This window comes from Oncorhynchus gorbuscha, linkage group LG09, assembly GCF_021184085.1.
Source record: "Oncorhynchus gorbuscha isolate QuinsamMale2020 ecotype Even-year linkage group LG09, OgorEven_v1.0, whole genome shotgun sequence".
In the NCBI taxonomy this organism is placed as follows: domain Eukaryota; kingdom Metazoa; phylum Chordata; class Actinopteri; order Salmoniformes; family Salmonidae; genus Oncorhynchus; species Oncorhynchus gorbuscha.
The window spans coordinates 94,189,002-94,215,185 of NC_060181.1; the positions used below are offsets into that span (position 1 = coordinate 94,189,002).

The window sequence follows — 26,184 nt, forward strand, 5'->3', positions numbered from 1 at the left end:
TCCCTCCCTCCCTCCTCCCTCCCACTCTCGCTTTTGTCTCTCTCTCCCTCCCTCCCTCCCCACTCTCGCTTTGTCTCTCGCTTTGTCTCTCTCTCTCCCTCCCTCCCACTCTCGCTTGTCTCTCTCTCCCTCCTCCAACTCTCGCTTTCTCTCCCTCCCTCCCACTCTCGCTTTGTCTCCCTCCCTCCCACTCTCGCTTTCTCTCGCTTTGTCTCTCTCTCTCCCTCCCTCCCACTCTCGCTTTTGTCTCCCTCCCTCCCTCCCACTCTCGCTTTGTCTCTCTCCCTCCCTCCCTCCCTCCCACTCTCGCTTTGTCTCTCGCTTTGTCTCTCTCCCTCCCTCCCACTCTCGCTTTGTCTCTCTCTCCCTCCCTCCAACTCTCGCTTTCTCTCCCTCCCTCCCACTCTCGCTTTGTCTCCCTCCCTCCCTCTCTCTCTCTCTCCCTCCCTCCCACTCTCTCTCCCACTCTCTCTCTCTCTCTCTCTCCCTCCCACTCTCTCTCTCCCCTCCTCTCTCTCTCCTCCCACTCTCTCTCTCCTCCCACTCTCTCTCTCTCTCCCTCCACTCTCTCTCTCCCTCCCACTCTCTCTCCCTCCCACTCTCTCTCTCTCTCCCTCCTCTCTCTCTCCCTCCCTCTCTCTCTCTCTCTCTCTCCCTCACTCTCTCTCTCTCTCTCTCTCTCTCTCTCTCTCTCTCCCTCCCTCCCACTCTCTCCCTCCCACTCTCTCTCTCTCTCTCTCCCTCCTCTCTCTCTCTCTCTCCCTCCCCCCTCCCACTCTCTCCCACTCTCTCCCTCCCTCTCTCTCTCCCTCTCTCTCTCTCTCCCTCCCTCTCTCTCTCTCCCTCCCACTCTCTCTCTCCCTCCCTCCTCTCTCTCTCCTCTCCCACTCTCTCTCCCTCCACTCTCTCTCTCCCTCCCACTCTCTCTCTCCCTCCCCTCTCTCTCTCTCCTCCCACTCTCTCTCCCTCCCTCCCACTCTCTCCTCTCCCTCCTAACTCTCTCTCTCTCTATCTCTCTCTCTCCCTCCCTCCCACTCTCTCCCTCCCACTCTCTCTCTCTCTCCCACTCTCTCCCTCTCTCTCTCTCTCCCTCCCTCCCACTCTCTCTCTCCCTCCCACTCTCTCTCTCTCTCTCCTCTCCCTCTCTCTCTCTCTCCCTCCCTCCCTCTCTCTCTCTCCCTCCCTCCCACTCTCTCTCCCACTCTCTCTCTCTCTCTCTCTCTCCCTCCCACTCTCTCTCTCTCCCTCCACCCTCTCCTCCCTCCCTCTCCTTGTCTCTCTCTCTCCCTCCCTCCCACTCTCTCCTTGTATCTCTCTCTCTCCCTCCCTCCCACTCTCTCCTTGTCTCTCTCTCTCCCTCCCACTCTCTCTCCCTCCCACTCTCTCTCCCTCCCTCCCACTCTCTCTCCCTCCCTCCCACTCTCTCTCCCTCCCCCACTCTCTCTCCCTCCCTCCCACTCTCGCTTTGTCTCTCTCTCCCTTCCTCCCACTCTCGCTTTGTCTCTCTCTCCCTCCCTCCCTCCCTCCCACTCTCGCTTTGTCTCTCTCTCCCTCCCTCCCTCCCACTCTCGCTTTGTCTCTCTCCCTCCCTCCCTCCCACTCTCGCTTTGTCTCTCTCTCCCTCCCTCCCTCCCACTCTCGCTTTGTCTCTCTCTCCCTCCCTCCCTCCCTCCCACTCTCGCTTTGTCTCTCTCTCTCTCCCTCCCTCCCACTCTCGCTTTGTCTCTCTCTCCCTCCCTCCCCTCTCGCTTTGTCTCTCCCTCCCTCCCTCCCCTCCTTCCCACTCGCTTTGTCTCTCGCTTTGTCTCTCTCTCTCCCTCCCTCCCACTCTCGCTTTGTCTCTCTCTCCCTCCCTCCCATTCTCGCTTTCTCTCCCTCCCTCCCACTCTCGCTTTCTCTCCCTTTCCTCCCCTCTCCCCTCCCTCTCTCCCTCTCTCCCTCCCTCCCTCTCTCCCTCCCTCTCTCCCCTCTCTACCTCCTCTCTCCCTCCCTCTCTCTCTCTCCCTCCCTCTCTCTCTCTCTCTCCCTCTCTCCCACTCTCTCTCTCTCTCTCCCTCCCACTCTCTCTCTCCCTCCCACTCTCTCTCTCCCTCCCACTCCTCTCTCTCTCCCTCCCCCTCTCTCTCTCTCTCTCTCTCTCTCTCTCCCTCCCTCCCTCTCTCTCTCTCCTCCCTCCCACTCTCTCTCTCCCTCCCTCCCACTCTCTCTCTCCCTCCCACTCTCTCTCTCCCTCCCACTCTCTCTCTCCCTCCCACTCTCTCTCTCCCTCCCACACTCTCTCTCCCTCCCACTCTCTCTCTCCCTCCCACTCTCTCTCTCTCTCTCTCCCTCCCACTCTCTCTCTCCCTCCCACTCTCTCTCTCTCTCTCTCCCTCCCACTCTCTCTCTCTCCCTCCCTCCCACTCTCTCTCTCCCTCCCTCCCACTCTCTCTCTCTCCCCCTCTCACTCTCTCTCTCTCTCCCTCCCACTCTCTCTCTCCCTCCCTCCCACTCTCTCTCTCCCTCCCACCCTCCTCTCTCTCTCTCTCTCCCTCCCTCCCACTCTCTCTCTCTCTCCCTCCCACTCTCTCTCTCCCTCCCTCCCACTCTCTTTCTCCCTCCCTCCCACTCTCTCTCTCTCCCTCCCTCCCACTCTCTCTCTCTCTCTCCCTCCCACTCTCTCCTTGTCTCTCTCTCCCTCCCTCCCACTCTCTCCTTGTCTCTCTCTCCCTCCCTCCCACTCCTTGTCTCTCTCTCTCTCCCTCCCTCCCACTCTCTCCTTGTCTCTCTCTCCCTCCCTCCCACTCTCGCTTTGTCTCTCTCTCCCTCCCTCCCTCACACTCTCGCTTTGTCTCTCCCTCCCTCCCTCCCTCCCACTCTCGCTTTGTCTCTCTCTCCCTCCCTCCCTCCCTCCCACTCTCGCTTGTCTCTCGCTTTGTCTCTCTCTCTCCCTCCCTCCCACTCTCGCTTTGTCTCTCTCTCCCTCCCTCCAACTCTCGCTTTCTCTCCCTCCCTCCCACTCTCGCTTTGTCTCCCTCCCTCCCCCTCTCGCTTTCTCTCTCGCTTTGTCTCTCTCTCTCCCTCCCTCCCACTCTCGCTTTGTCTCCCCTCCCTCCCACTCTCGCTTTGTCTCTCTCCCTCCCTCCCTCCCTCCCACTCTCGCTTTGTCTCTCGCTTTGTCTCTCTCCCTCCCTCCCACTCTCGCTTTGTCTCTCTCTCCCTCCCTCCAACTCTCGCTTTCTCTCCCTCCCTCCCACTCTCGCTTTGTCTCCCTCCCTCCCTCTCTCCCCTCCCCTCCCTCCCTCTCTCCCCCTCTACTCCCCTCTCCTCTCCCCTCTCCTCCCTCCTCCCTCCCCTCCCTCTCTCCCCTCACTCCCCCTCCCTCCTCCCTCTCTCCCCTCCCTCTCTCCCCCTCTACTCCCCTCTCCTCTCTCCCCTCTCCTCCCTCTCTCCCTCCCTCCCTCCAGTCATCTGTAGATGAGATGATAGCCAGTACAGCCTACCTGGATCTGTTCCTGCGCAGCGTCACGGAAACAGCTCTCCTCAAAACCTTCCTACGCTTCATCCTCATGCATCGCCATGACAACGACACCATCCTGGACACCTTGCTAACGCGCGTCAGCAGCAACTCCAGGGTCAGTAGTACAGTAATAGCAGAGATGTACGTATCAATCCCCGGTTCATATGTCCGCGGGAGCCCAAACCGATTTAAGCATGCGTTGGTCAGAAAACCCATACAAATCAAATTGGTCACATACACATGCTTAGCAGACGTTATTGTGAGTGTAGTGAAATGCTTCTAGATCCGACAGTGCAGCAGTATCTAACAAATTCCACAACAAAACCTAATACACACAATCTATTAAAGGAATGGAATGAGAATATATTAAGTATAAAATATATGGCTGAGCAGTGACAGATAGTAAAGGATATATATTGAAGGATACAGTAAACATTATATACATATGAGATGAGTAAAGCGAGATGTAAACATTATTAAAGTGACTAGTGTTCCATTTATTAAAGTGACTAGTGATTTCAAGTCTATCTTTATTAAAGTGGCTAGTGATATATTTACATCAATTCCCATTATTAAAGTGGCTAGTGATATATTTACATCAATTCCCATCAATTCCCATTATTAAAGTGGCTAGTGATATATTTTACATCAATTCCCATTATTAAAGTGGCTAGTGATATATTTACATCAATTCCCATCAATTCCCATTATTAAAGTGGCTAGTGATATATTTTACATCAATTCCCATCAATTCCCATTATTAAAGTGGCTAGTGATATATTTTACATCAATTCCCATTATTAAAGTGGCTAGTGATATATTTTACATCAATTCCCATCAATTCCCATTATTAAAGTGGCTAGTGATATATTTTACATCAATTCCCATCAATTCCCATTATTAAAGTGGCTAGTGATATATTTTACATCAATTCCCATCAATTCCCATTATTAAAGTGGCTAGTGATATATTTACATCAATTCCCATCAATTCCCATTATTAAAGTGGCTAGTGATATATTTTACATCAATTCCCATCAATTCCCATTATTAAAGTGGCTAGTGATATATTTACATCAATTCCCATCAATTCCCATTATTAAAGTGGCTAGTGATATATTTTACATCAATTCCCATTATTAAAGTGGCTAGTGATATATTTTACATCAATTCCCATCAATTCCCATTATTAAAGTGGCTAGTGATATATTTTACATCAATTCCCATCAATTCCCATTATTAAAGTGGCTAGTGATATATTTTACATCAATTCCCATCAATTCCCATTATTAAAGTGGCTAGTGATATATTTTACATCAATTCCCATCAATTCCCATTATTAAAGTGGCTAGTGATATATTTTACATCAATTCCCATCAATTCCCTTTATTAAAGTGGCTAGTGATATATTTACATCAATTCCCATCAATTCCCATTATTAAAGTGGCTAGTGATATATTTTACATCAATTCCCATCAATTCCCATTATTAAAGTGGCTAGTGATATATTTTACATCAATTCCCATTATTAAAGTGGCTAGTGATATATTTTACATCAATTCCCATCAATTCCCATTATTAAAGTGGCTAGTGATATATTTTACATCAATTCCCATCAATTCCCATTATTAAAGTGGCTAGTGATATATTTTACATCAATTCCCATCAATTCCCATTATTAAAGTGGCTAGTGATATATTTTACATCAATTCCCATCAATTCCCATTATTAAAGTGGCTAGTGATATATTTTACATCAATTCCCATCAATTCCCATTATTAAAGTGGCTAGTGATATATTTTACATCAATTCCCATCAATTCCCATTATTAAAGTGGCTGGAGTTGAGTCAGTGTCAGTATGTTGGCAGCAGCCACTCAATGTTAGTGGTGGCTGTTTTAAGTCTGATGGCCTTGAGATAGAAGCTGTTTGCTGTACCAGGTGGTGATACAGCCCGACAGGATGCTGTTTTAACAGTCTGATGGCCTTGAGATGGAAGCTGTTTGCCGTACCAGGTGGTGATACAGCCCGACAGGATGCTGGCAATTGTGAATCTGTAAAAGTTAGTCAGGGTTGTAGGTGACAAGCCACATTTTTTCAGTCTCCTGAGGTTGAGGAGGCGCTGTTGCTCCTTCTTTATCACTCTGTCTGTGTGCGTGGACCTTTTCAGTTTGTCGGTATGTACACAGAGGAACTTAAAAACTTTCCACCTTCTCCACTGCTGTCCCTTCGATGTGGATAGGGGGGTGCTCCCTCTGCTGTTTCCTGAAGTCCACCATCATCTTTTTTTGTTTTGCTGACATTGAGTGAGTGGTTATTTTCCTGGCACCATACTCCGAGGGTCTCGTCGTTGTTGGTAATCAAGCCCACCTGCAGACTTGATAATTGAGTTGGAGGCGTGCATGGCCACGCAGTCGTGGGTGAACAGGGAGTATAGGATTGGGCTGAGAACGTACCCTTTGTGGGGCCCCATTGTTGAGGATCAGCAGAGTGGAGATGCTGTTTCCTACCTTCACCACCTGGGGGTGGCAGGTCAAGAAGTCCAGGACCCAGCGATGTTTCTGACTTCAAGCAAGACGTCGATGTCCGCGACGGGGCTGCTTCTCTTTTTGTAATCCGCGATTGTCTGTAGACCCTGCCACAAACGTCTCGTGTCTGAGCCGTTGATCTGCGACTCCACTTTGTCTCTATACTGACGCTTTGCTTGTTTGATTGCCTTGCGGAGGTGAATAACTACAGTTTTGTATTTGGCCATGTTTCCAGTCGCCTTACCAATGATTAAATGCGGTGGCACATGCTGTCAAATGTTAGCGAATTCGCCGGTTCACTCATATTTTAATTCCAAAAATACCTCTTATCTGTTGTGACTGAATTGATGCATCCTCTCCTTGGGTTCAGTAGCCAACTATCCCAACTGTTATGCATGTGACCTGCGAATGACTGTCAGATAAGTGAGCACAGTGTCAGGCAGACACAGCTGATCGCGACAACCAGATTGTATGCCAACCCCTGTTCTTTTCGTAGGCTGTGCTTAAATCTGGCATCTTCAACATTCAAATGCTTTGTAAAATTGGCTTTGGTTTAAACAGTCGGTGTACTTGGTCATTTTCTTTACATGAACAGGGTATAATTTCATAAAAGGACAGTAATCATTTCCAAGCGGTCCAAACCATTCGCTTTCGAGAGACTGGGATAAAAATTAAAAAGCTGCATTTTATTCATTGGCTAAATGCCATGCTAGTCTCAAAATATAAATACTGACATTAGTACTAGCTCAAAACCTTCTTCAAAAATGACAAGTTAATCAATGGTGATATCCGGGGGAGGGGGGGGCAAAAAGCATCTCCCCCCAATCTGATAGTGGGGTGGTTGAGGCTTTGTCTGCCCAATGGCTCAGCTCAGGTGCCTACTCACATTGACATTAACACTCACTCATTCACTCACTGACTCACATACTCTCTCCTCTCACTCACTGACTCACAAACTCTCTCCTCTCACTCACTGACTCACAAACTCTCTCCTCTCACTCACTGACTCACAAACTCTCTCCTCTCACTCACTGACTCACAAACTCTCTCCTCTCACTCACTGACTCATAAACTCTCTCCTCTCACTCACTGACTCGCATACTCTCTCCTCTCACTCACATACTCTCCTCTCACTCACTGACTCATAAACTACTCTCCTCTCACTCACTGACTCACAAACTCTCTCCTCTCACTCACTGACTCATAAACTCTCTCCTCTCACTCACTGACTCGCATACTCTCTCCTCTCACTCACAAACTCTCTCCTCACTCACAAACTCTCTCCTCTCACTCACTGACTCGCAAACTCTCTCCTCTCACTCACTGACTCACAATACTCTCTCCTCTCACTCACTGACTACTCTCTCCTCTCACTCACTGACTCACAAACTCTCTCCTCTCACTCACTGACTCACAAACTCTCTCCTCTCACTCACTGACTCGCATACTCTCTCCTCTCACTCACATACTCTCTCTCTCACTCACATACTCATAAACTCTCTCCTCTCACTCACTGACTCACATACTCTCTCCTCTCACTCACTGACTCACAAACTCTCTCCTCTCACTCACTGACTCACAAACTCTCTCCTCTCACTCACTGACTCACAAACTCTCTCCTCTCACTCACTGACTCACAAACTCTCTCCTCTCACTCACTGACTCACAAACTCTCTCCTCTCACTCACTGACTCACAAACTCTCTCCTCTCACTCACTGACTCACATACTCTCTCCTCTCACTCACATACTCTGTCCTCTCACTCACATACTCTCTCCTCTCACTCACATACTCTCTCCTCTCACTCACATACTCTCTCCTCTCACTCACATACTCTCTCCTCTCACTCACTGACTCTCTCCTCTCACTCACTGACTCTCTCCTCTCACTCACTGACTCACATACTCTCTCCTCTCACTCACATACTCTCTCCTCTCACTCACTGACTCACATACTCTCTCCTCTCACTCACATACTCTCTCCTCTCACTCACATACTCTCTCCTCTCACTCACATACTCTCTCCTCTCACTCACTGACTCACAAACATGCTATTGTTCTGCTGTTTCTATCTCTCTCTACCTGTGTCTAATGTTCTGCTCTTTCTCTCCTACAGCTGTGTATGGTGTCTTTGAGCCTGTTCAGGACTCTGCTCTCTCTCAACTGTGAAGACCTCATGTTGCAGCTCGTTCTCAGGTAGAAACTGTCTGCCTGTCTGTGTAGTCTATGTGGAATATGTGTGTAGTCTATGTGGAATATGTGTGTAGCCTATGTGGAATATGTGTGTAGCCTATGTGGAATACATGTGTAGCCTATGTGGAATGCCGGTGTAGCCTATGTGGAATATGTGTGTAGCCTATGTGGAATACATGTGTAGCCTATGTGGAATGCCGGTGTAGCCTATGTGGAATGCCGGTGTAGCCTATGTGGAATGCCGGTGTAGCCTGTGTGGAATGCCGGTGCAGCCTGTGTGGAATGCCGGTGCAGCCTGTGTGGAATGCCGGTGCAGCCTGTGTGGAATGCCGGTGCAGCCTGTGTGGAATGCCGGTGCAGCCTGTGTGGAATGCCGGTGCAGCCTGTGTGGAATGCCGGTGCAGCCTGTGTGGAATGCCGGTGTAGCCTGTGTGGAATGCCGGTGCAGCCTGTGTGGAATGCCGGTGTTTAGTCATCGTATTGTTGTCGTGCAGGTATCTTCTACCCTGTACCCATGTGATGTTGAGCCAGAGGCGTGCCGTCAGGGACACCGATCTCTATGGTAAATCAGCTGACAAGTTCCTGTCCCTCATCCCAGAGTGCTGCCGCCTCAGCGTACTGCCCTCTGCTGAGCGGGAGGAAGAACCAGCCTTCTGGGGGAAAGGTAACCAACTGGACACTCTGTTATTGGCACTTTATTCAGATAGTAAGGAAATGAGACTGGGAGACGGGAGGATGGGAGACGGGAGGATGGGAGACGGGAGACGGGAGGATGGGAGACGGGAGGATGGGAGACGGGAGGATGGGAGACGGGAGGATGGGAGACGGGAGGATGGGAGACGGGAGGATGGGAGACGGAGACGGGAGGATGGGAGACGGGAGGACGGGAGACGGGAGGACGGGAGACGGGAGGATGGGAGACAGTGGGAAGGTTGGACGCATGGGTTGATCCCTGGTCTCCTGTGTTGGGTGGGGGAGTGATCCCTGGTCTCCTGTGTTGGGTGGGGAGTGATCCTGGTCTCCTGTGTTGGGTGGGGGAGTGATCCCTGGTCTCCTGTGTTGGGTGGGGGAGTGATCCCTGGTCTCCTGTGTTGGGTGGGGGAGTGATCCCTGGTCTCCTGTGTTGGGTGATCCTTGGTCTCCTGTGTTGGGGGGGAGTGATCCTTGGTCTCCTGTGTTGGGTGGGGGAGTGATCCCTGGTCTCCTGTGTTGGGTGGGGGGGAGTGATCCTGGTCTCCTGTGTTGGGTGGGGAGTGATCCTGGTCTCCTGTGTTGGGTGGGGGAGTGATCCCTGGTCTCCTGTGTTGGGTGGGGGAGTGATCCCTGGTCTCCTGTGTTGGGTGGGGGAGTGATCCCTGGTCTCCTGTGTTGGGTGGGGGAGTGATCCCTGGTCTCCTGTGTTGGGTGGGGGAGTGATCCCTGGTCTCCTGTGTTGGGTGGGGAGTGATCCCTGGTCTCCTGTGTTGGGTGGGGGAGTGATCCCTGGTCTCCTGTGTTGGGTGGAGTGATCCTGGTCTCCTGTGTTGGGTGGGGATCCCTGGTCTCCTGTGTTGGGTGGGGGAGTGATCCCTGGTCTCCTGTGTTGGGTGGGGGAGTGATCCTGGTCTCCTGTGTTGGGTGGGGGGGAGTGATCCTTGGTCTCCTGTGTTGGGTGGGGGAGTGATCCCTGGTCTCCTGTGTTTGGGGGGTGATCCTTGGTCTCCTGTGGGGGGGTGATCCCTGGTCTCCTGTGTTTGGGGGGGGGATCCCTGGTCTCCTGTGTTTGATCCCTGGTCTCCTGTGTTGGGTGGGGGAGTGATCCTTGGTCTCCTGTGTTGGGTGGGGGAGTGATCCCTGGTCTCCTGTGTTGGGGGGGGGGGGGGGGTGATCCCTGGTCTCCTGTGTTCAAATCAAATTGTATTTGTCACATACACATGGTTAGCAGATGTTAATGCGAGTGTAGCGAAATGCTTGTGCTTCTAGTTCCGACAATGCAGTGATAACCAACAAGTAATCTAACTAACAATTCCAAAACTACTGTCTTATACACAGTGTAAGGGGATAAGGAATATGTACATAAGGATATATGAATGAGTGATGGTACAGAGCAGCATACAGTAGATGGTATTGAGTACAGTATATACATATGAGATGAGTGTGTAGACAAAGTAAACAAAGTGGCATAGTTAAAGTGGCTAGTGATACATGTGTTACATAAGGATGCAGTCGATGTTGTAGAGTACAGTATATACATATGCATATGAGATGAATAATGTAGGGTAAGTAACATTATATAAGGTAGCATTGTTTAAAGTGGCTAGTGATATATTTACATCATTTCCCATCAATTCCCATTATTAAAATGGCTGGAGTTGGGTCAGTGTCAATGACAGTGTGTTGGCAGCAGCCACAACTGACCGTGGGGGGGGGTGTGATCCCTGGTCTCCTGTGTTGGGGGGGGGGGGTGATCCCTGGTCTCCTGTGTTTTGGGGGGGGGTGATCCCTGGTCTCCTGTGTTGGGGGGGTGATCCCTGGTCTCCTGGGTTGGGGGGTTGATCGCTGGTCTCCTGTGTTGGGGGGGTTGATCCCTGGTCTCCTCTAGGGGGTTGATCCCTGGCCTCCCGTGGGGGGTTGATGCATGGTCTCCTGTGGGGGGGGGGTTGAGATACATAGCTCTTATCCATTGAGTCCTAAAATGTACCCTATTAATAACAAATAAACAATGAGAGTAGGTAAACCACGGTGCAGTGCTTCCTCTGGAAAATGTGTTAGATGTGGGTGGAACGTTAGCGGGGTGGGGGGGTGGGGGTTGTGTAAGTACTGAACAGCTTGGTTCTGATGACTTAAAAAAAAAAAAGGAATAACATTTAAAAAAAAGGAATAACATTAAAATAACCTATCTAAAATATAATTTCCACCCCCAGAAATGAGCTCAGTAAAATAATTGGGATTAAATGATTATAGTTCAACAGGATGTAATGTGCTGCAGCGATCTGAAGAAACATAACGGACACCGCCATCACAAAGGAAGGGCGTTGTGAATCTCTTTCCTGGTTCTGACAAAAACCTCTCTGACATGGGTTTACAGCCTTGGTCAGAGCACTTTATTCCCCTGGTCTTTTGGAAAAGGATTTCCAACACTCTCCTGTAATTTAGCTCCTTGATGGAGGGCGGCGGCGGCGGGGGCGTTGATGGAGAGCCGCATGCCAGCGGCTAGATACTCTCACTGCAGTCTGTTCCTCAAGTCTGTTTCGACCTGCAATAACAGAGATGATAATAAGAAGAGAGGGACAAAGAGGATCTACTTTCACATTTTAAATATTCTTACTCGTTTAATTGTCGAGAAGTCCCTTTATCACAATTTTAGAGCTGTCCCCACTCATCAAACAGCTGTGTCATTGTTGTCAGCTGGGCCAACCCCTGAAATACATAGGGGGGGGGGGGGGGACTAAAGATGTCCAACATTAGAGAGTCAACGGAGTTGTAGTTCAACAGGAATAAGGGTTGGGCAACACTGGTCTAAAATGGTCTCTTTAAAGGATTGTCACACTCATGCCATACCTTTAATGCTCCAACTAGCGCATGTTGCAGCTCAGCAGCCTCTGGCGCTTGGAGAACTGCCTGGAGAAGGAGGGTCAGGTTAAAAAGGGGTTTATCTTCTCACTAGAGAACGCAGTCTGAGGTCCCACCACACTGAAGGCCCTGAGGTCCCACCACACTGAAGGCCCTGAGGTCCCACCACACTGAAGGCCCTGAGGTCCCACCACACTGAAGGCCCTGAGGTCCCACCACACTGAAGGCCCTGAGGTCCCACCACACTGAAGGCCTCCAGAATCTGCAGGTGTTGGATCCTCTTGCCAGGCTGTCCTGGAGGCCAACAAGATATGGCTCCATGACCTGATAACAGCACAAAGCAGAAAATAAATTATTATATATATATATATAAATAAGTGGTTAATAGCTGTTTGTTTTAGTTTATCCAACACACATGATGCAACATTGGTTTCATCACAGCATTCAATGTGCAGCCCCATCAGTACCCAGACCGTACGATCTCTCTGTTGGTATCTTTATGATGTGAGCCCCCAGTACCCAGAGACCATCTCTCTGTTGGTATCTTTATGATAGGCCCCATCAGCACAAAGCAGACCATCTCTCTGTTTATCTTTATGATGTGATGCCCCATCATAAATACCATCTCTCTGTTGGGTATCTTTAATAGCATGTTTACCATCTCTCTGTTTATCTTTATGATGTGAGGCCCCATGATGCAACATTGGTACCATCTCTCTGTTGGGTATCTTTATGATGTGAGGCCCCATCAGTACCCAGACCGTACCATCTCTCTGTTGGGTATCTTTATGATGTGAGGCCCCATCAGTACCCAGACCGTACCATCTCTCTGTTGGGTATCTTTATGATGTGAGGCCCCATCAGTACCCAGACCGTACCATCTCTCTGTTGGGTATCTTTATGATGTGAGGCCCCATCAGTACCCAGAGTACCATCTCTCTGTTGGGTATCTTTATGATGTGAGGCCCCATCACCATCTCTCTGTTGGGTATCTTTATGATGTGAGGCCCCATCAGTACCCAGACCGTACCATCTCTCTGTTGGGTATCTTTATGATGTGAGGCCCCATCAGTACCCAGACCGTACCATCTCTCTGTTGGGTATCTTTATGATGTGAGGCCCCATCAGTACCCAGACCGTACCATCTCTCTGTTGGGTATCTTTATGATGTGAGGCCCCATCAGTACCCAGACCGTACCATCTCTCTGTTGGGTATCTTTATGATGTGAGGCCCCATCAGTACCCAGACCGTACCATCTCTCTGTTGGGTATCTTTATGATGTGAGGCCCCATCAGTACCCAGACCGTACCATCTCTCTGTTGGTATCTTTATGATGTGAGGCCCCATCAGTACCCAGACCGTACCATCTCTCTGTTGGTATCTTTATGATGTGAGGCCCCATCAGTACCCAGACCGTACCATCTCTCTGTTGGTATCTTTATGATGTGAGGCCCCATCAGTACCCAGACCGTACCATCTCTCTGTTGGTATCTTTATGATGTGAGGCCCCATCAGTACCCAGACCGTACCATCTCTCTGTTGGTATCTTTATGATGTGAGGCCCCATCAGTACCCAGACCGTACCATCTCTCTGTTGGTATCTTTATGATGTGAGGCCCCATCAGTACCCAGACCGTACCATCTCTCTGTTGGGTATCTTTATGATGTGAGGCCCCATCAGTACCCAGACCGTACCATCTCTCTGTTGGTATCTTTATGATGTGAGGCCCCATCAGTACCCAGACCGTACCATCTCTCTGTTGGTATCTTTATGATGTGAGGCCCCATCAGTACCCAGACCGTACCATCTCTCTGTTGGGTATCTTTATGATGTGAGGCCCCATCAGTACCCAGACCGTACCATCTCTCTGTTGGTATCTTTATGATGTGAGGCCCCATCAGTACCCAGACCGTACCATCTCTCTGTTGGGTATCTTTATGATGTGAGGCCCCATCAGTACCCAGACCGTACCATCTCTCTGTTGGTATCTTTATGATGTGAGGCCCCATCAGTACCCAGACCGTACCATCTCTCTGTTGGGTATCTTTATGATGTGAGACCCCATCAGTACCCAGACCGTACCATCTCTCTGTTGGGTATCTTTATGATGTGAGGCCCCATCAGTACCCAGACCGTACCATCTCTCTGTTGGTATCTTTATGATGTGAGGCCCCATCAGTACCCAGACCGTACCATCTCTCTGTTGGGTATCTTTATGATGTGAGTCCCCATCAGTACCCAGACCGTACCATCTCTCTGTTGGTATCTTTATGATGTGAGGCCCCATCAGTACCCAGACCGTACCATCTCTCTGTTGGTATCTTTATGATGTGAGGCCCCATCAGTACCCAGACCGTACCATCTCTCTGTTGGGTATCTTTATGATGTGAGTCCCCATCAGTACCCAGACCGTACCATCTCTCTGTTGGTATCTTTATGATGTGAGGCCCCATCAGTACCCAGACCGTACCATCTCTCTGTTGGGTATCTTTATGATGTGAGGCCCCATCAGTACCCAGACCGTACCATCTCTCTGTTGGTATCTTTATGATGTGAGGCCCCATCAGTACCCAGACCGTACCATCTCTCTGTTGGGTATCTTTATGATGTGAGTCCCCATCAGTACTCAGACCGTACCATCTCTCTGTTGGGTATCTTTATGATGTGAGGCCCCATCAGTACCCAGACCGTACCATCTCTCTGTTGGTATCTTTATGATGTGAGGCCCCATCAGTACCCAGACCGTACCATCTCTCTGTTGGGTATCTTTATGATGTGAGGCCCCATCAGTACCCAGACCGTACCATCTCTCTGTTGGGTATCTTTATGATGTGAGGCCCCATCAGTACCCAGACCGTACCATCTCTCTGTTGGTATCTTTATGATGTGAGGCCCCATCAGTACCCAGACCGTACCATCTCTCTGTTGGGTATCTTTATGATGTGAGGCCCCATCAGTACCCAGACCGTACCATCTCTCTGTTGGTATCTTTATGATGTGAGGCCCCATCAGTACCCAGACCGTACCATCTCTCTGTTGGTATCTTTATGATGTGAGGCCCCATCAGTACCCAGACCGTACCATCTCTCTGTTGGTATCTTTATGATGTGAGTCCCCATCAGTACCCAGACCGTACCATCTCTCTGTTGGTATCTTTATGATGTGAGGCCCCATCAGTACCCAGACCGTACCATCTCTCTGTTGGGTATCTTTATGATGTGAGGCCCCATCAGTACCCAGACCGTACCATCTCTCTGTTGGTATCTTTATGATGTGAGGCCCCATCAGTACCCAGACCGTACCATCTCTCTGTTGGGTATCTTTATGATGTGAGGCCCCATCAGTACCCAGACCGTACCATCTCTCTGTTGGTATCTTTATGATGTGAGGCCCCATCAGTACCCAGACCGTACCATCTCTCTGTTGGGTATCTTTATGATGTGAGGCCCCATCAGTACCCAGACCGTACCATCTCTCTGTTGGGTATCTTTATGATGTGAGGCGCCATCAGTACCCAGACCGTACCATCTCTCTGTTGGTATCTTTATGATGTGAGGCCCCATCAGTACTCAGACCGTACCATCTCTCTGTTGGTATCTTTATGATGTGAGGCCCCATCAGTACCCAGACCGTACCATCTCTCTGTTGGTATCTTTATGATGTGAGGCCCCATCAGTACCCAGACCGTACCATCTCTCTGTTGGGTATCTTTATGATGTGAGGCCCCATCAGTACCCAGACCGTACCATCTCTCTGTTGGTATCTTTATGATGTGAGGCCCCATCAGTACCCAGACCGTACCATCTCTCTGTTGGGTATCTTTATGATGTGCAGCCCCCCCACCTGATCCCTCCGCTGTCCCCCCACCTGATCCCTCCGCCCCCCCACCTGATCCCTCCGCTGTCCCCCCACCTGATCCCTCCGCTGTCCCCCCCCTCCTGATCCCTCCGCTGTCCCCCCCCTCCTGATCCCTCCGCTGCCCCCCTCCTGATCCCTCCGCTGTCCCCCCCCCCCTCCCTGATCCCTCCGCTGTCCCCCCCTTCCTGATCCCTCCGCTGTCCCCCCCCTTCCTGATCCCTCCGCTGTCCCCCCCCACCTGATCCCTCCGCTGTCCCCCCCACCTGATCCCTCCTGCTGATCCCTCCCTGCCCCCCTCTCCTGATCCCTCTGCTGCCCCCCACCTGATCCCTCCGCTGCCCCCCCTCCTGATCCCTCCGCTGCCCCCCACCTGTTCCCTCCGCTGTCCCCCCTCCTGATCCCTCCGCTGTCCCCCCCCTCACCTGATCCCTGCCGCGCTGTGTTTTTGAGTTTCCTGCAGATAAATAACCTGCAGAACTGTGTTGAACCCAGACAGATTATCTATTTGCCAAGAAAAGCGAATGTGCTTTTACAGAACTTTAGTTAAACTATGTTTGGTAGAAATGGGATGTTTCTTTTAGGGTGGTCGGCAATGGTTCTGTGGTGGAGCAGCGCCACGCTTATAATATAATAATATATGCCATTTAGCAGACGCTTTTATCCAAAGCGACTTACAGTCATGTGTGCATACATTCTACGTATGGGTGGTCCCGGGGATCGAACCCACTACCCTGGCGTTACAAGCGCCATGCTCTACCAACTGAGCTACAGGAACACACGCAGAGGGACCCCTGTCATGGTGTTGTGTTAAAAGCTGGAAGAAGTGTTAAAGGATAACCATGACTGACGTTCCTCCCTGTTATGTGCTCTCTGTCTCCGTCCGTCTCTGTCTCCGTCCCCCTGTCTGTCTTCCCCGTCTGTCTTCCCCGTCTGTCTTCCCCGTCTGTCTTCCCCGTCTGTCTGTCTGTCTGTCTGTCTGTCTGTCTGTCTGTCTGTCTGTCTGTCTGTCTGTCTGTCTGTCTGTCTGTCTGTCTGTCTGTCTGTCTGTCTTCCCCGTCTGTCTTCCCCGTCTGTCTGTCTTCCCCGTCTGTCTGTCTGTCTGTCTGTCTGTCTGTCTGTCTGTCTGTCTGTCTGTCTGTCTGTCTGTCTGTCTGTCTGTCTGTCTTCCCCGTCTGTCTTCCCCTATCCGTCTTCTCCATCTGTCTGTCTCTCCCTATCCGTCCATCCGTCTTCTCCCTGTGTCTGTCTCTCCCTATCCGTCCATCCGTCTTCTCCCTGTGTCTGTCTCTCCCTATCCGTCCATCCGTCTTCTCCCTGTGTCTGTCTCTCCCTATCCGTCCATCCGTCTTCTCCCTGTGTCTGTCTCTCCCTATCCGTCCATCCGTCTTCTCCCTGTGTCTGTCTCTCCCTATCCGTCCATCCGTCTTCTCCCTGTGTCTGTCTCTCCCTATCCGTCCATCCGTCTTCTCCCTGTGTCTGTCTCTCCCTATCCGTCCATCCGTCTTCTCCCTGTGTCTGTCTCTCCCTATCCGTCCATCCGTCTTTCCCTGTGTCTGTCTGCAGTACTGAACAGCCCCAGCTCAGAGTCTCCTGTGCACCCCAAACCGAGCACTCCGTCCCGCCTGGCCCTCTTCATGCGCCAGCAGAGCACCGCACTGCCCTTCACCCCCTCCCCCACCGAGTCGGTCCCCTCGTCCCCCCGCGGGGGCCCTAGCACCACCCTGTCCCCCGACAGCCCCATGCACCCCGTCCCAGAGGGGCTGGACTGGGAGTCGGGGTACCTGGAGTACCTCAGGGACGCCCGTAGAGGGGTAGAGCTGTGCTCCTGGGCCTGCCGGAACTGGTCAGCCCCCTACGACGGAGAGGACCCCTCACCCAACACGGCCCCTCTACCGCCCCCTCCCCCCACCTCCAACCCCTCCCTGGCCATGTTCCCAGAGCACTTCTCCTTCCAGCAGGGAGGAGGTGGTGGTAGTACCTCCCCCAGCCAGCAGAGGGCAGCGGTGGTGGCAGCAGCACGGTCAGAGTGGAGCAGTACAGAGAGGGACAGTGGAGAGTGGGACGTCACCATCGGTAAGAACAACTGTATCAGCCTCACGCCCCGCACCAAGAAACGCAGCCTGCAGAGAGAGGAGGTCCCCCTCCCTAAACCTCTCCACCTCCCTCCTGACTCTACCTCTGCCTCCGTCCCTGACCCCTCTGCTGCCCCCCACCTCCCCTCCGGCCCCTCCATAGGCCCTCACCAGGCCATCTTCAATGGAACGTCGTCGGGGGGTCGGGAGGACGGGTGTCCAGACAGCCGGGATGGAGGGATGGAGGTTAAGAAGGTGAAGAGAGATTTGGACGAGCAGCAGCAGCACGGAGACTCTAGTCAGAACGTTGCAGTAGGTGCCAGCCCAACCCCGGCCCAGTCCTGTGGGCCCCTGACCCCTCAGGTCTCTACCCAGTCAGTCCCTACCCCGGCCCAGTCCTGTGGGCCCCTACAGGGGTTGCACAGGGAAGGGAATGGAAGTGTGACTGGGGAACACTCCAGACGTCTAACATCACACGTCCAGAGTCACACCCAGGATCAGCCTGCTCCGTGGACTCCAGCATCCTGTGCCAACTCCTCCAACGTCAGCCTGACCCCTCAGGTCTCTGGACCGGGACCTCCAGAGGCAATGCTCTCTACCCAGTCAGAAGCAGTGGAGCGGCTGATCTCGGAGCTCCTGGATGGGGCTGGACCGGGGGAAGGGGGCCAGCAGGGGCCTGGAGACTCCAACGGCCAGGGCATCAGCATCGAGGCCTTCACCCAGGAACTCCGGGAGCTGGAGGAGAGGGTGAGGGAGAGGAGCAAGGGGGTGGGGCTTCTCAGACAGCTGGAGGAGACCACCAGAGACCCCGACTCAGAGGAACCACTGCCCCCCTCACCCCTGGACGCTGACCTGATTGGGACTGGGTCGGGGGCTGCAGTGGAGCCCAAGGCTGTGGGGCTGTTCAGCCCTGCCAGGCCTCTAGGACAGCCATCCGCTCAGCCGTACACAGGTGAGAAAGACCACCACACTACAGTGTAATGTGTATCAATCTGTTTGGATGTTTGTTTTTGGGGATGATGTCAGTTGCTAAATATTGATTTGGTGTGTGATGTTGGATGATGCGAATCATGGATGATGCTCAATTGTTTGACTTTTAATCTTGGTTTTATATATAAAAAAAAAAATGGTGTTTGGTGTGACACAGTATATTAATACAGACCGTTTGGTGTGACACAGTATATTAACACAGACTGTTTGGTGTGACACAGTAAATTAATACAGACTGTTTGGTGTTTGGTGTGACACAGTATATTAATACAGACCGTTTGGTGTGACACAGTAAATTAATACAGACCGTTTGGTGTGACACAGTAAATTAATACAGACTGTTTGGTGTGACACAGTATATTAACACAGACCGTTTGGTGTTTGGTGTGACATAGTAAATTAATACAGACCGTTTGGTGTGACACAGTAAATTAATACAGACCGTTTGGTGTTTGGTGTGACACAGTAAATTAATACAGACTGTTTGGTGTGACACAGTATATTAATACAGACCGTTTGGTGTTTGGTGTGACACAGTATATTAATACAGACCGTTTGGTGTGACACAGTAAATTAATACAGACTGTTTGGTGTGACACAGTATATTAACACAGACTGTTTGGTGTGACACAGTATATTAATACAGACCGTTTGGTGTTTGGTGTGACACAGTAAATTAATACAGACTGTTTGGTGTGACACAGTATATTAATACAGACCGTTTGGTGTTTGGTGTGACACAGTATATTTACAGACCGTTTGGTGTGACACAGTAAATTAATACAGACTGTTTGGTGTGACACAGTAAATTAATACAGACTGTTTGGTGTGACACAGTAAATTAATACAGACTGTTTGGTGTGACACAGTATATTAACACAGACCGTTTGGTGTTTGGTGTGACACAGTATATTAATACAGACCGTTTGGTGTGACACAGTAAATTAATACAGACTGTTTGGTGTGACACAGTAAATTAACACAGACTGTTTGGTGTGACACAGTAAATTAATACAGACTGTTTGGTGTGACACAGTATATTAACACAGACTGTTTGGTGTGACACAGTAAATTAATACAGACTGTTTGGTGTGACACAGTATATTAACACAGACTGTTTGGTGTGACACAGTAAATTAATACAGACTGTTTGGTGTGACACAGTATATTAACACAGACTGTTTGGTGTGACACAGTATATTAATACAGACTGTTTGGTGTGACACAGTAAATTAATACAGACCGTTTGGTGTGACACAGTAAATTAATACAGACTGTTTGGTGTGACACAGTATATTAACACAGACCGTTTGGTGTTTGGTGTGACACAGTATATTAATACAGACCGTTTGGTGTTTGGTGTGACACAGTATATTAACACAGAATGTTTGGTGTGACACAGTAAATTAATACAGACTGTTTGGTGTTTGGTGTGACACAGTATATTAATACAGACTGTTTGGTGTGACACAGTAAATTAACACAGACTGTTTGGTGTGACACAGTATATTAACACAGACCGTTTGGTGTGACACAGTAAATTAACACAGACCGTTTGGTGTTGTTGGATCGAGCCATCCGTTAGTGTGCTGGTGCACCCCCTCCCTCTCCGTTCTCACGTTCTCTCCCTCCCCCCGTCAGGTCCGTTCATGGTGGTTCTGTTTGCCAAGCTGGAGAACATGCTCCAGAACTCTCTGTATGTGAACATCTTGCTGACAGGGATCCTGTGCCAGCTAGCCTGCTACCCTCAGCCCTTGCTCCGATCCTTCCTCCTCAACACCAACATGGTGTTCCAGCCCAGCGTCAAGTCTCTCATACAGGTAGGAAGACATCACTGTGTTCCTGGTCTGGTAGAAAGACATCGCTGTGTTCCTGGTCTGGTAGAAAGTCTCTCATTCAGGTAGGAAGACAATCACTGTGTTCCTGGTCTGGTAGAAAGTCTCTCATACAGGTAGGAAGACATCACTGTGTTCCTGGTCTGGTAAAAAGACATCACTGTGTTCCTGGTCTGGTAGAAAGTCTCTCATTCAGGTAGGAAGACATAACTGTGTTCCTGGTCTGGTAGAAAGACATCACTGTGTTCCTGGTCTGGTAGAAAGTCTCTCATACAGGTAGGAAGACATAACTGTGTTCCTGGTCTGGTAGAAAGTCTCTCATACAGGTAGGAAGACATCACTGTGTTCCTGGTCTGGTTGAAAGACATCACTGTGTTCCTGGTCTGGTAGAAAGTCTCTCATTCAGGTAGGAAGACATTGCTGTGTTCCTGGTCTGGTAGAAAGTAGATATTTCCAGGCAAACATTGGGGGTTGTGTGATGTTTACTAAGTAGCTGTAATTTTGTAAATGACCATATTCTTCCTCAAGGGTCAGTTGCCCATCTCTTCTAATCTCTTGCCCTAACATCACCTGGCTGTCTTCTGCTGACCTCCATCACTCATCTTCGCTCTGTTCCCTTCAACAGCTGACCACTTTCTCCTCTGACCTCTGCCCTCTGCTGCTCTCTCAATGGACTGTTTATACAGAACATTCAGAAAGTATTCAGAACCCTTGACATTTTCCACATGTTGTTAGATTACAGCCTTACTCTAAAATGGATTCAATAGTTTTTCCTCCCTCAATCTAAACACAATACCCCATAATGACATCACAATACCCCATAATGACATCACAATACCCCATAATGACATCACAATACCCCATAATGACATCACAATACCCCATAATGACATCACAATACCCCATAATGACATCACAATACCCCATAATGACATCACAATACCCCATAATGACATCACAATACCCCATAATGACATCACAAGAACCCATAATGACATCACAATACCCCATAATGACATCACAATACCCCATAATGTCAAAGCAAAAACTGGTTTTCAGACATGTTTGCAAATGTATATAGAAAATAAACATCTGAAATATCAAATTTACATAAGTTTTCAGACCCTTTACCCAGTACTTTGTTGAAGCACCTTTGAGAGTGATTACAGCGTTGTCTTCTTGGGTATGACGCTACAAGCTTGCCACACCTGTATTTGGGGAGTTTCTCCCAATCTTCTCTGCAGATCCTCTCAAGCTCTGTCAGGTTGGACAACGCTATTTTCAGATCTCCAGAGATGTTCGATCAGGTTCAAATCGTCGTTTCATCAGACCAGAGAATCTTGTTTCTCATGCTCTGAGAGTCCTTTAGTTGCCTTTTGGCAAACTCAAAGCTGTCATTACCACAAGTGGAGTCCAATCAAGTTGTAGAAATAATCTCAAGGATAATCAATGGATCACAGGATGCATCTGAGCTCAATTTCGAGTCTCATTGCAAAGGGTCTGAATACTTATGTAAACAAGGTATTTCTATTTATTTATTTATTATACATTTGCAAACCCTTTTTTTCATCACCTTTTCACTGTCATTATGGGGTATTGTGTGTAGATTGATGAGGACAACATTGTATTTAATCCATTTTTCAATAAGGCTGTAACGTAAGAACATGTGGAACAGGGTCTGAATACTTTCTGAATGCACCATATGCCAGAATAACTGGAAGCCATATGGCTGTATGTTTTTTGTAATGATCAGATTACTTACTATCTCCCTGTCTTCTCATTCCCCTATCTCCTCCCTCCCATCTCCCTCCTCTGCCTTCTCTCTCTGCCCTCCCTCCCCTCTTCCCTCTCCCCCTTCCTCCCCTCTTCCCTCTCCCCCTTCCTCCTCTCTTCCCTCTCCCCCTTCATCCTCTCTTCCCTCTCCCCCTTCCTCCTCTCTTCCCTCTCCCCCTTCCTCCTCTCTCTTCCCCCTCCCCCTTCCTCCTCTCTCTTCCCTCTCTCCCCTTCCTCCTCTCTCTTCCTCTCTCCCCTTCCTCCTCTCTCTTCCCTCTCCCCCTTCCCTCTCTTCCCTCTCCCCTTCCTCCTCTCTTCCCTCTCCCCCTTCCTCCTCTCTTCCCTCTCCCCCTTCCTCCTCTCTCTTCCCTCTCCCCCTTCCTCCTCTCTCTTCCCTCTCCCCCATTCCTCCTCTCTCTTCTCTCTCCCCCTTCCTCCTCTCTCTTCTCTCTCCCCCTTCCTCCTCTCTCTTCCCTCTCCCCCTTCCTCCTCTCTCTTCCCTCTCTCCCCTTCCTCCTCTCTTCCCTCTCTCCCCTTCCTCCTCTCCCTTCCCTCTCCCCCTTCCTCCTCTCTCTTCTTTCTCTCCCCTCCTCCTCTCTCTTCTCTCTCCCCCTTCCTCCTCTCTCTTCTCTCCCCCTTCCTCCTCTCTCTTCCCTCTCCCCCTTCCTCCTCTCTCTTCCCTCTCTCCCCTTCCTCCTCTCTTCCCTCTCTCCCCTTCCTCCTCTCCCTTCCCTCTCCCCCTTCCTCCTCTCTCTTCTTTCTCTCCCCTCCTCCTCTCTCTTCCCTCTCCCCCTTCCTCCTCTCTTCTTTCTCTCCCCTTCTTCCTCTCTCTTCCCTCTCCCCCTTCCTCCTCTCTCTTCTTTCTCTCCCCTTCCTCCTCTTCCCTCTCCCCCTTCCTCCTCTCTCTTCTTTCTCTCCCTCCTTCCTCCTCTCTCTTCCCTCTCCTCCCGTCCTCCTCTCTCTTCCCTCTCCCCCTTCCTCCTCTCTTCTTTCTCTCCCTCCTTCCTCCTCTCTTCTTTCTCTCCCTCCTTCCTCCTCTCTCTTCTTTCTCTCCCCTCCTCCTCTCTCTTCTCTCTCCCCCTTCCTCCTCTCTCTTCCCTCTCCCCCTTCCTCCTCTCTCTTCCCTCTCTCCCCTTCCTCCTCTCTTCCCTCTCTCCCCTTCCTCCTCTCCCTTCCCTCTCCCCCTTCCTCCTCTCTCTTCCCTCCCCCCTTCCTCCTCTCTTCTTTCTCTCCCCTTCTTCCTCTCTCTTCCCTCTCCCCCTTCCTCCTCTCTCTTCTTTCTCTCCCCTTCCTCCTCTTCCCTCTCCCCCTTCCTCCTCTCTTCCTTCTCCCCTTCTCTCTCTCTTCTTTCTCTCCCTCCTTCCTCCTCTCTCTTCTTTCTCTCCCTCCTTCCTCCTCTTCCCTCTCCTCCCTTCCTCCTCTCTCTTCCCTCTCCCTCCTTCCTCCTCTCTCTTCTTTTTCTCCCTCCTTCCTCCTCTCTTCTTTCTCTCCCTCCTTCCTCCTCTCTCTTCTTTCTCTCCCTCCTTCCTCCTCTCTCTTCCCTCTCCTCCCTTCCTCCTCTCTCTTCCCTCTCCTCCCTTCCTCCTCTCTCTTCTTTCTCTCCTCCCTTCCTCCTCTCTCTTCCCTCTCCCTCCTTCCTCCTCTCTCTTCCCTCTCCTCCCTTCCTCCTCTCTCTTCCCTCTCCTCCCTTCCTCCTCTCTCTTCCCTCTCCTCCCTTCCTCCTCTCTCTTCTTTCTCTCCTCCCTTCCTCCTCTCTCTTCCCTATCTCCCCTTCCTCCTCTCTCTTCTTTCTCTCCCTCCTTCCTCCTCTCTCCTCTTCCCTCTCTCCCCTTCCTTCTCTCTCTTCTTTCTCTCCCTCCTTCCTCCTCTCTCTTCTTTCTCTCCCTCCTTCCTCCTCTTCCCTCTCCTCCCTTCCTCCTCTCTCTTCCCTCTCCCTCCTTCCTCCTCTCTCTTCTTTTTCTCCCTCCTTCCTCCTCTCTTCTTTCTCTCCCTCCTTCCTCCTCTCTCTTCTTTCTCTCCCTCCTTCCTCCTCTCTCTTCCCTCTCCTCCCTTCCTCCTCTCTCTTCCCTCTCCTCCCTTCCTCCTCTCTCTTCTTTCTCTCCTCCCTTCCTCCTCTCTCTTCCCTCTCCCTCCTTCCTCCTCTCTCTTCCCTCTCCTCCCTTCCTCCTCTTCCCTCTCCTCCCTTCCTCCTCTCTCTTCCCTCTCCTCCCTTCCTCCTCTCTCTTCTTTCTCTCCTCCCTTCCTCCTCTCTCTTCCCTATCTCCCCTTCCTCCTCTCTCTTCTTTCTCTCCCTCCTTCCTCCTCTCTCTTCTTTCTCTCCTCCCTTCCTCCTCTCTCTTCCCTCTCCCTCCTTCCTCCTCTCTCTTCTTTCTCTCCCTCCTTCCTCCTCTCTCTTCTTTCTCTCCCTCCTTCCTCCTCTCTCTTCCCTCTCCTCCCTTCCTCCTCTCTCTTCCCTCTCCTCCCTTCCTCCTCTCTCTTCCCTCTCCTCCCTTCCTCCTCTCTCTTCTTTCTCTCCCTCCTTCCTCCTCTCTCTTCCCTCTCCTCCCTTCCTCCTCTCTCTTCCCTATCTCCCCTTCCTCCTCTCTCTTCTTTCTCTCCCTCCTTCCTCCTCTCTCTTCTTTCTCTCCTCCCTTCCTCCTCTCTCTTCCCTCTCCTCCCTTCCTCCTCTCTCTTCCCTCTCCTCCCTTCCTCCTCTCTCTTCCCTCTCCTCCCTTCCTCCTCTCTCTTCTTTCTCTCCCTCCTTCCTCCTCTCTCTTCCCTCTCCTCCCTTCCTCCTCTCTCTTCTTTCTCTCCTCCCTTCCTCCTCTCTCTTCCCTCTCCCTCCTTCCTCCTCTCTCTTCTTTCTCTCCCTCCTTCCTCCTCTCTCTTCTTTCTCTCCCTCCTTCCTCCTCTCTCTTCCCTCTCCTCCCTTCCTCCTCTCTCTTCCCTCTCCTCCCTTCCTCCTCTCTCTTCCCTCTCTCCCCTTCCTCCTCTCTTCCCTCTCCTCCCTTCCTCCTCTCTCTTCCCTCTCCTCCCTTCCTCCTCTCTCTTCCCTCTCCTCCCTTCCTCCTCTCTCTTCTTTCTCTCCCTCCTTCCTCCTCTCTCTTCCCTCTCCTCCCTTCCTCCTCTCTCTTCCCTCTCCTCCCTTCCTCCTCTCTCTTCCCTCTCCCTCCTTCCTCCTCTCTCTTCTTTCTCTCCTCCCTTCCTCCTCTCTCTTCCCTCTCCCTCCTTCCTCCTCTCTCTTCCCTCTCCCTCCTTCCTCCTCTCTCTTCTTTCTCTCCTCCCTTCCTCCTCTCTCTTCCCTCTCCCTCCTTCCTCCTCTCTCTTCCCTCTCCTCCCTTCCTCCTCTCTCTTCTTTCTCTCCCTCCTTCCTCCTCTCTCTTCTTTCTCTCCCCCTTCCTCCTCTCTCTTCTTTCTCTCCCCCTTCCTCCTCTCTCTTCTTTCTCTCTCCTTCCTCCTCTCTCTTCCCTCTCCCCCTTCCTCCTCTCTCTTCTTTCTCCCCCTTCCTCCTCTCTCTTCCCTCTCCCCCTTCCTCCTCTCTCTTCCCTCTCTCCCTTCCTCCTCTCTCTTTTTCTCTCCCTTCCTCCTCTCTCTTTTTCTCTCCCCTCCTCCTCTCTCTTCTCCCTCTCCCCCTTCCTCCTCTCTCTCCAACTCCCTCTCCCCTGCCTCCTCCCCCCTCTCTCTCCAACTCTCTCCCCTGCCTCCCCCCTTTCCAACTCTCCCCCCTGTCTCAGGTTCTGGGCTCAGTAAAGAACCGCATTGAGGTGTTTGCAGCATCCCATGAGGACTTCCCTGGCATGCTGAGGAAAGCCCAGCGCTACCTGGTTGCCAGGGGCAAGGTGGACTGGGCTGACTCTTCGCCCATGGGGGTACCCACCCTGCGACGCTCTGATTCCCTGGGTGAGA

The 26,184-nt window shown here is 51.0% G+C and overlaps 1 protein-coding gene across 4 annotated transcripts in view; it reads left to right on the forward strand.

Annotated features, from left to right (window-relative positions):
* LOC124044282 (FHF complex subunit HOOK interacting protein 1B-like) overlaps positions 1 to 26,184 on the forward strand; it is an 81,764-nt gene that overhangs the window by 49,285 nt on the left and 6,295 nt on the right. For all 4 annotated transcript variants that reach the window (XR_006840465.1, XR_006840466.1, XR_006840464.1 and 1 more), the window contains exons 5-10: positions 3,447 to 3,614; positions 8,141 to 8,220; positions 8,712 to 8,881; positions 17,193 to 18,653; positions 20,333 to 20,511; positions 26,013 to 26,178. Coding sequence is in view for 1 of the 4 variants with exons in the window: in XM_046363926.1 (XP_046219882.1) it covers positions 3,447 to 3,614; positions 8,141 to 8,220; positions 8,712 to 8,881; positions 17,193 to 18,653; positions 20,333 to 20,511; positions 26,013 to 26,178 (2,224 nt within the window). In the remaining 3 variants the exon portion in view is untranslated. The remainder of the gene's footprint in view (positions 1 to 3,446; positions 3,615 to 8,140; positions 8,221 to 8,711; positions 8,882 to 17,192; positions 18,654 to 20,332; positions 20,512 to 26,012; positions 26,179 to 26,184) is intronic.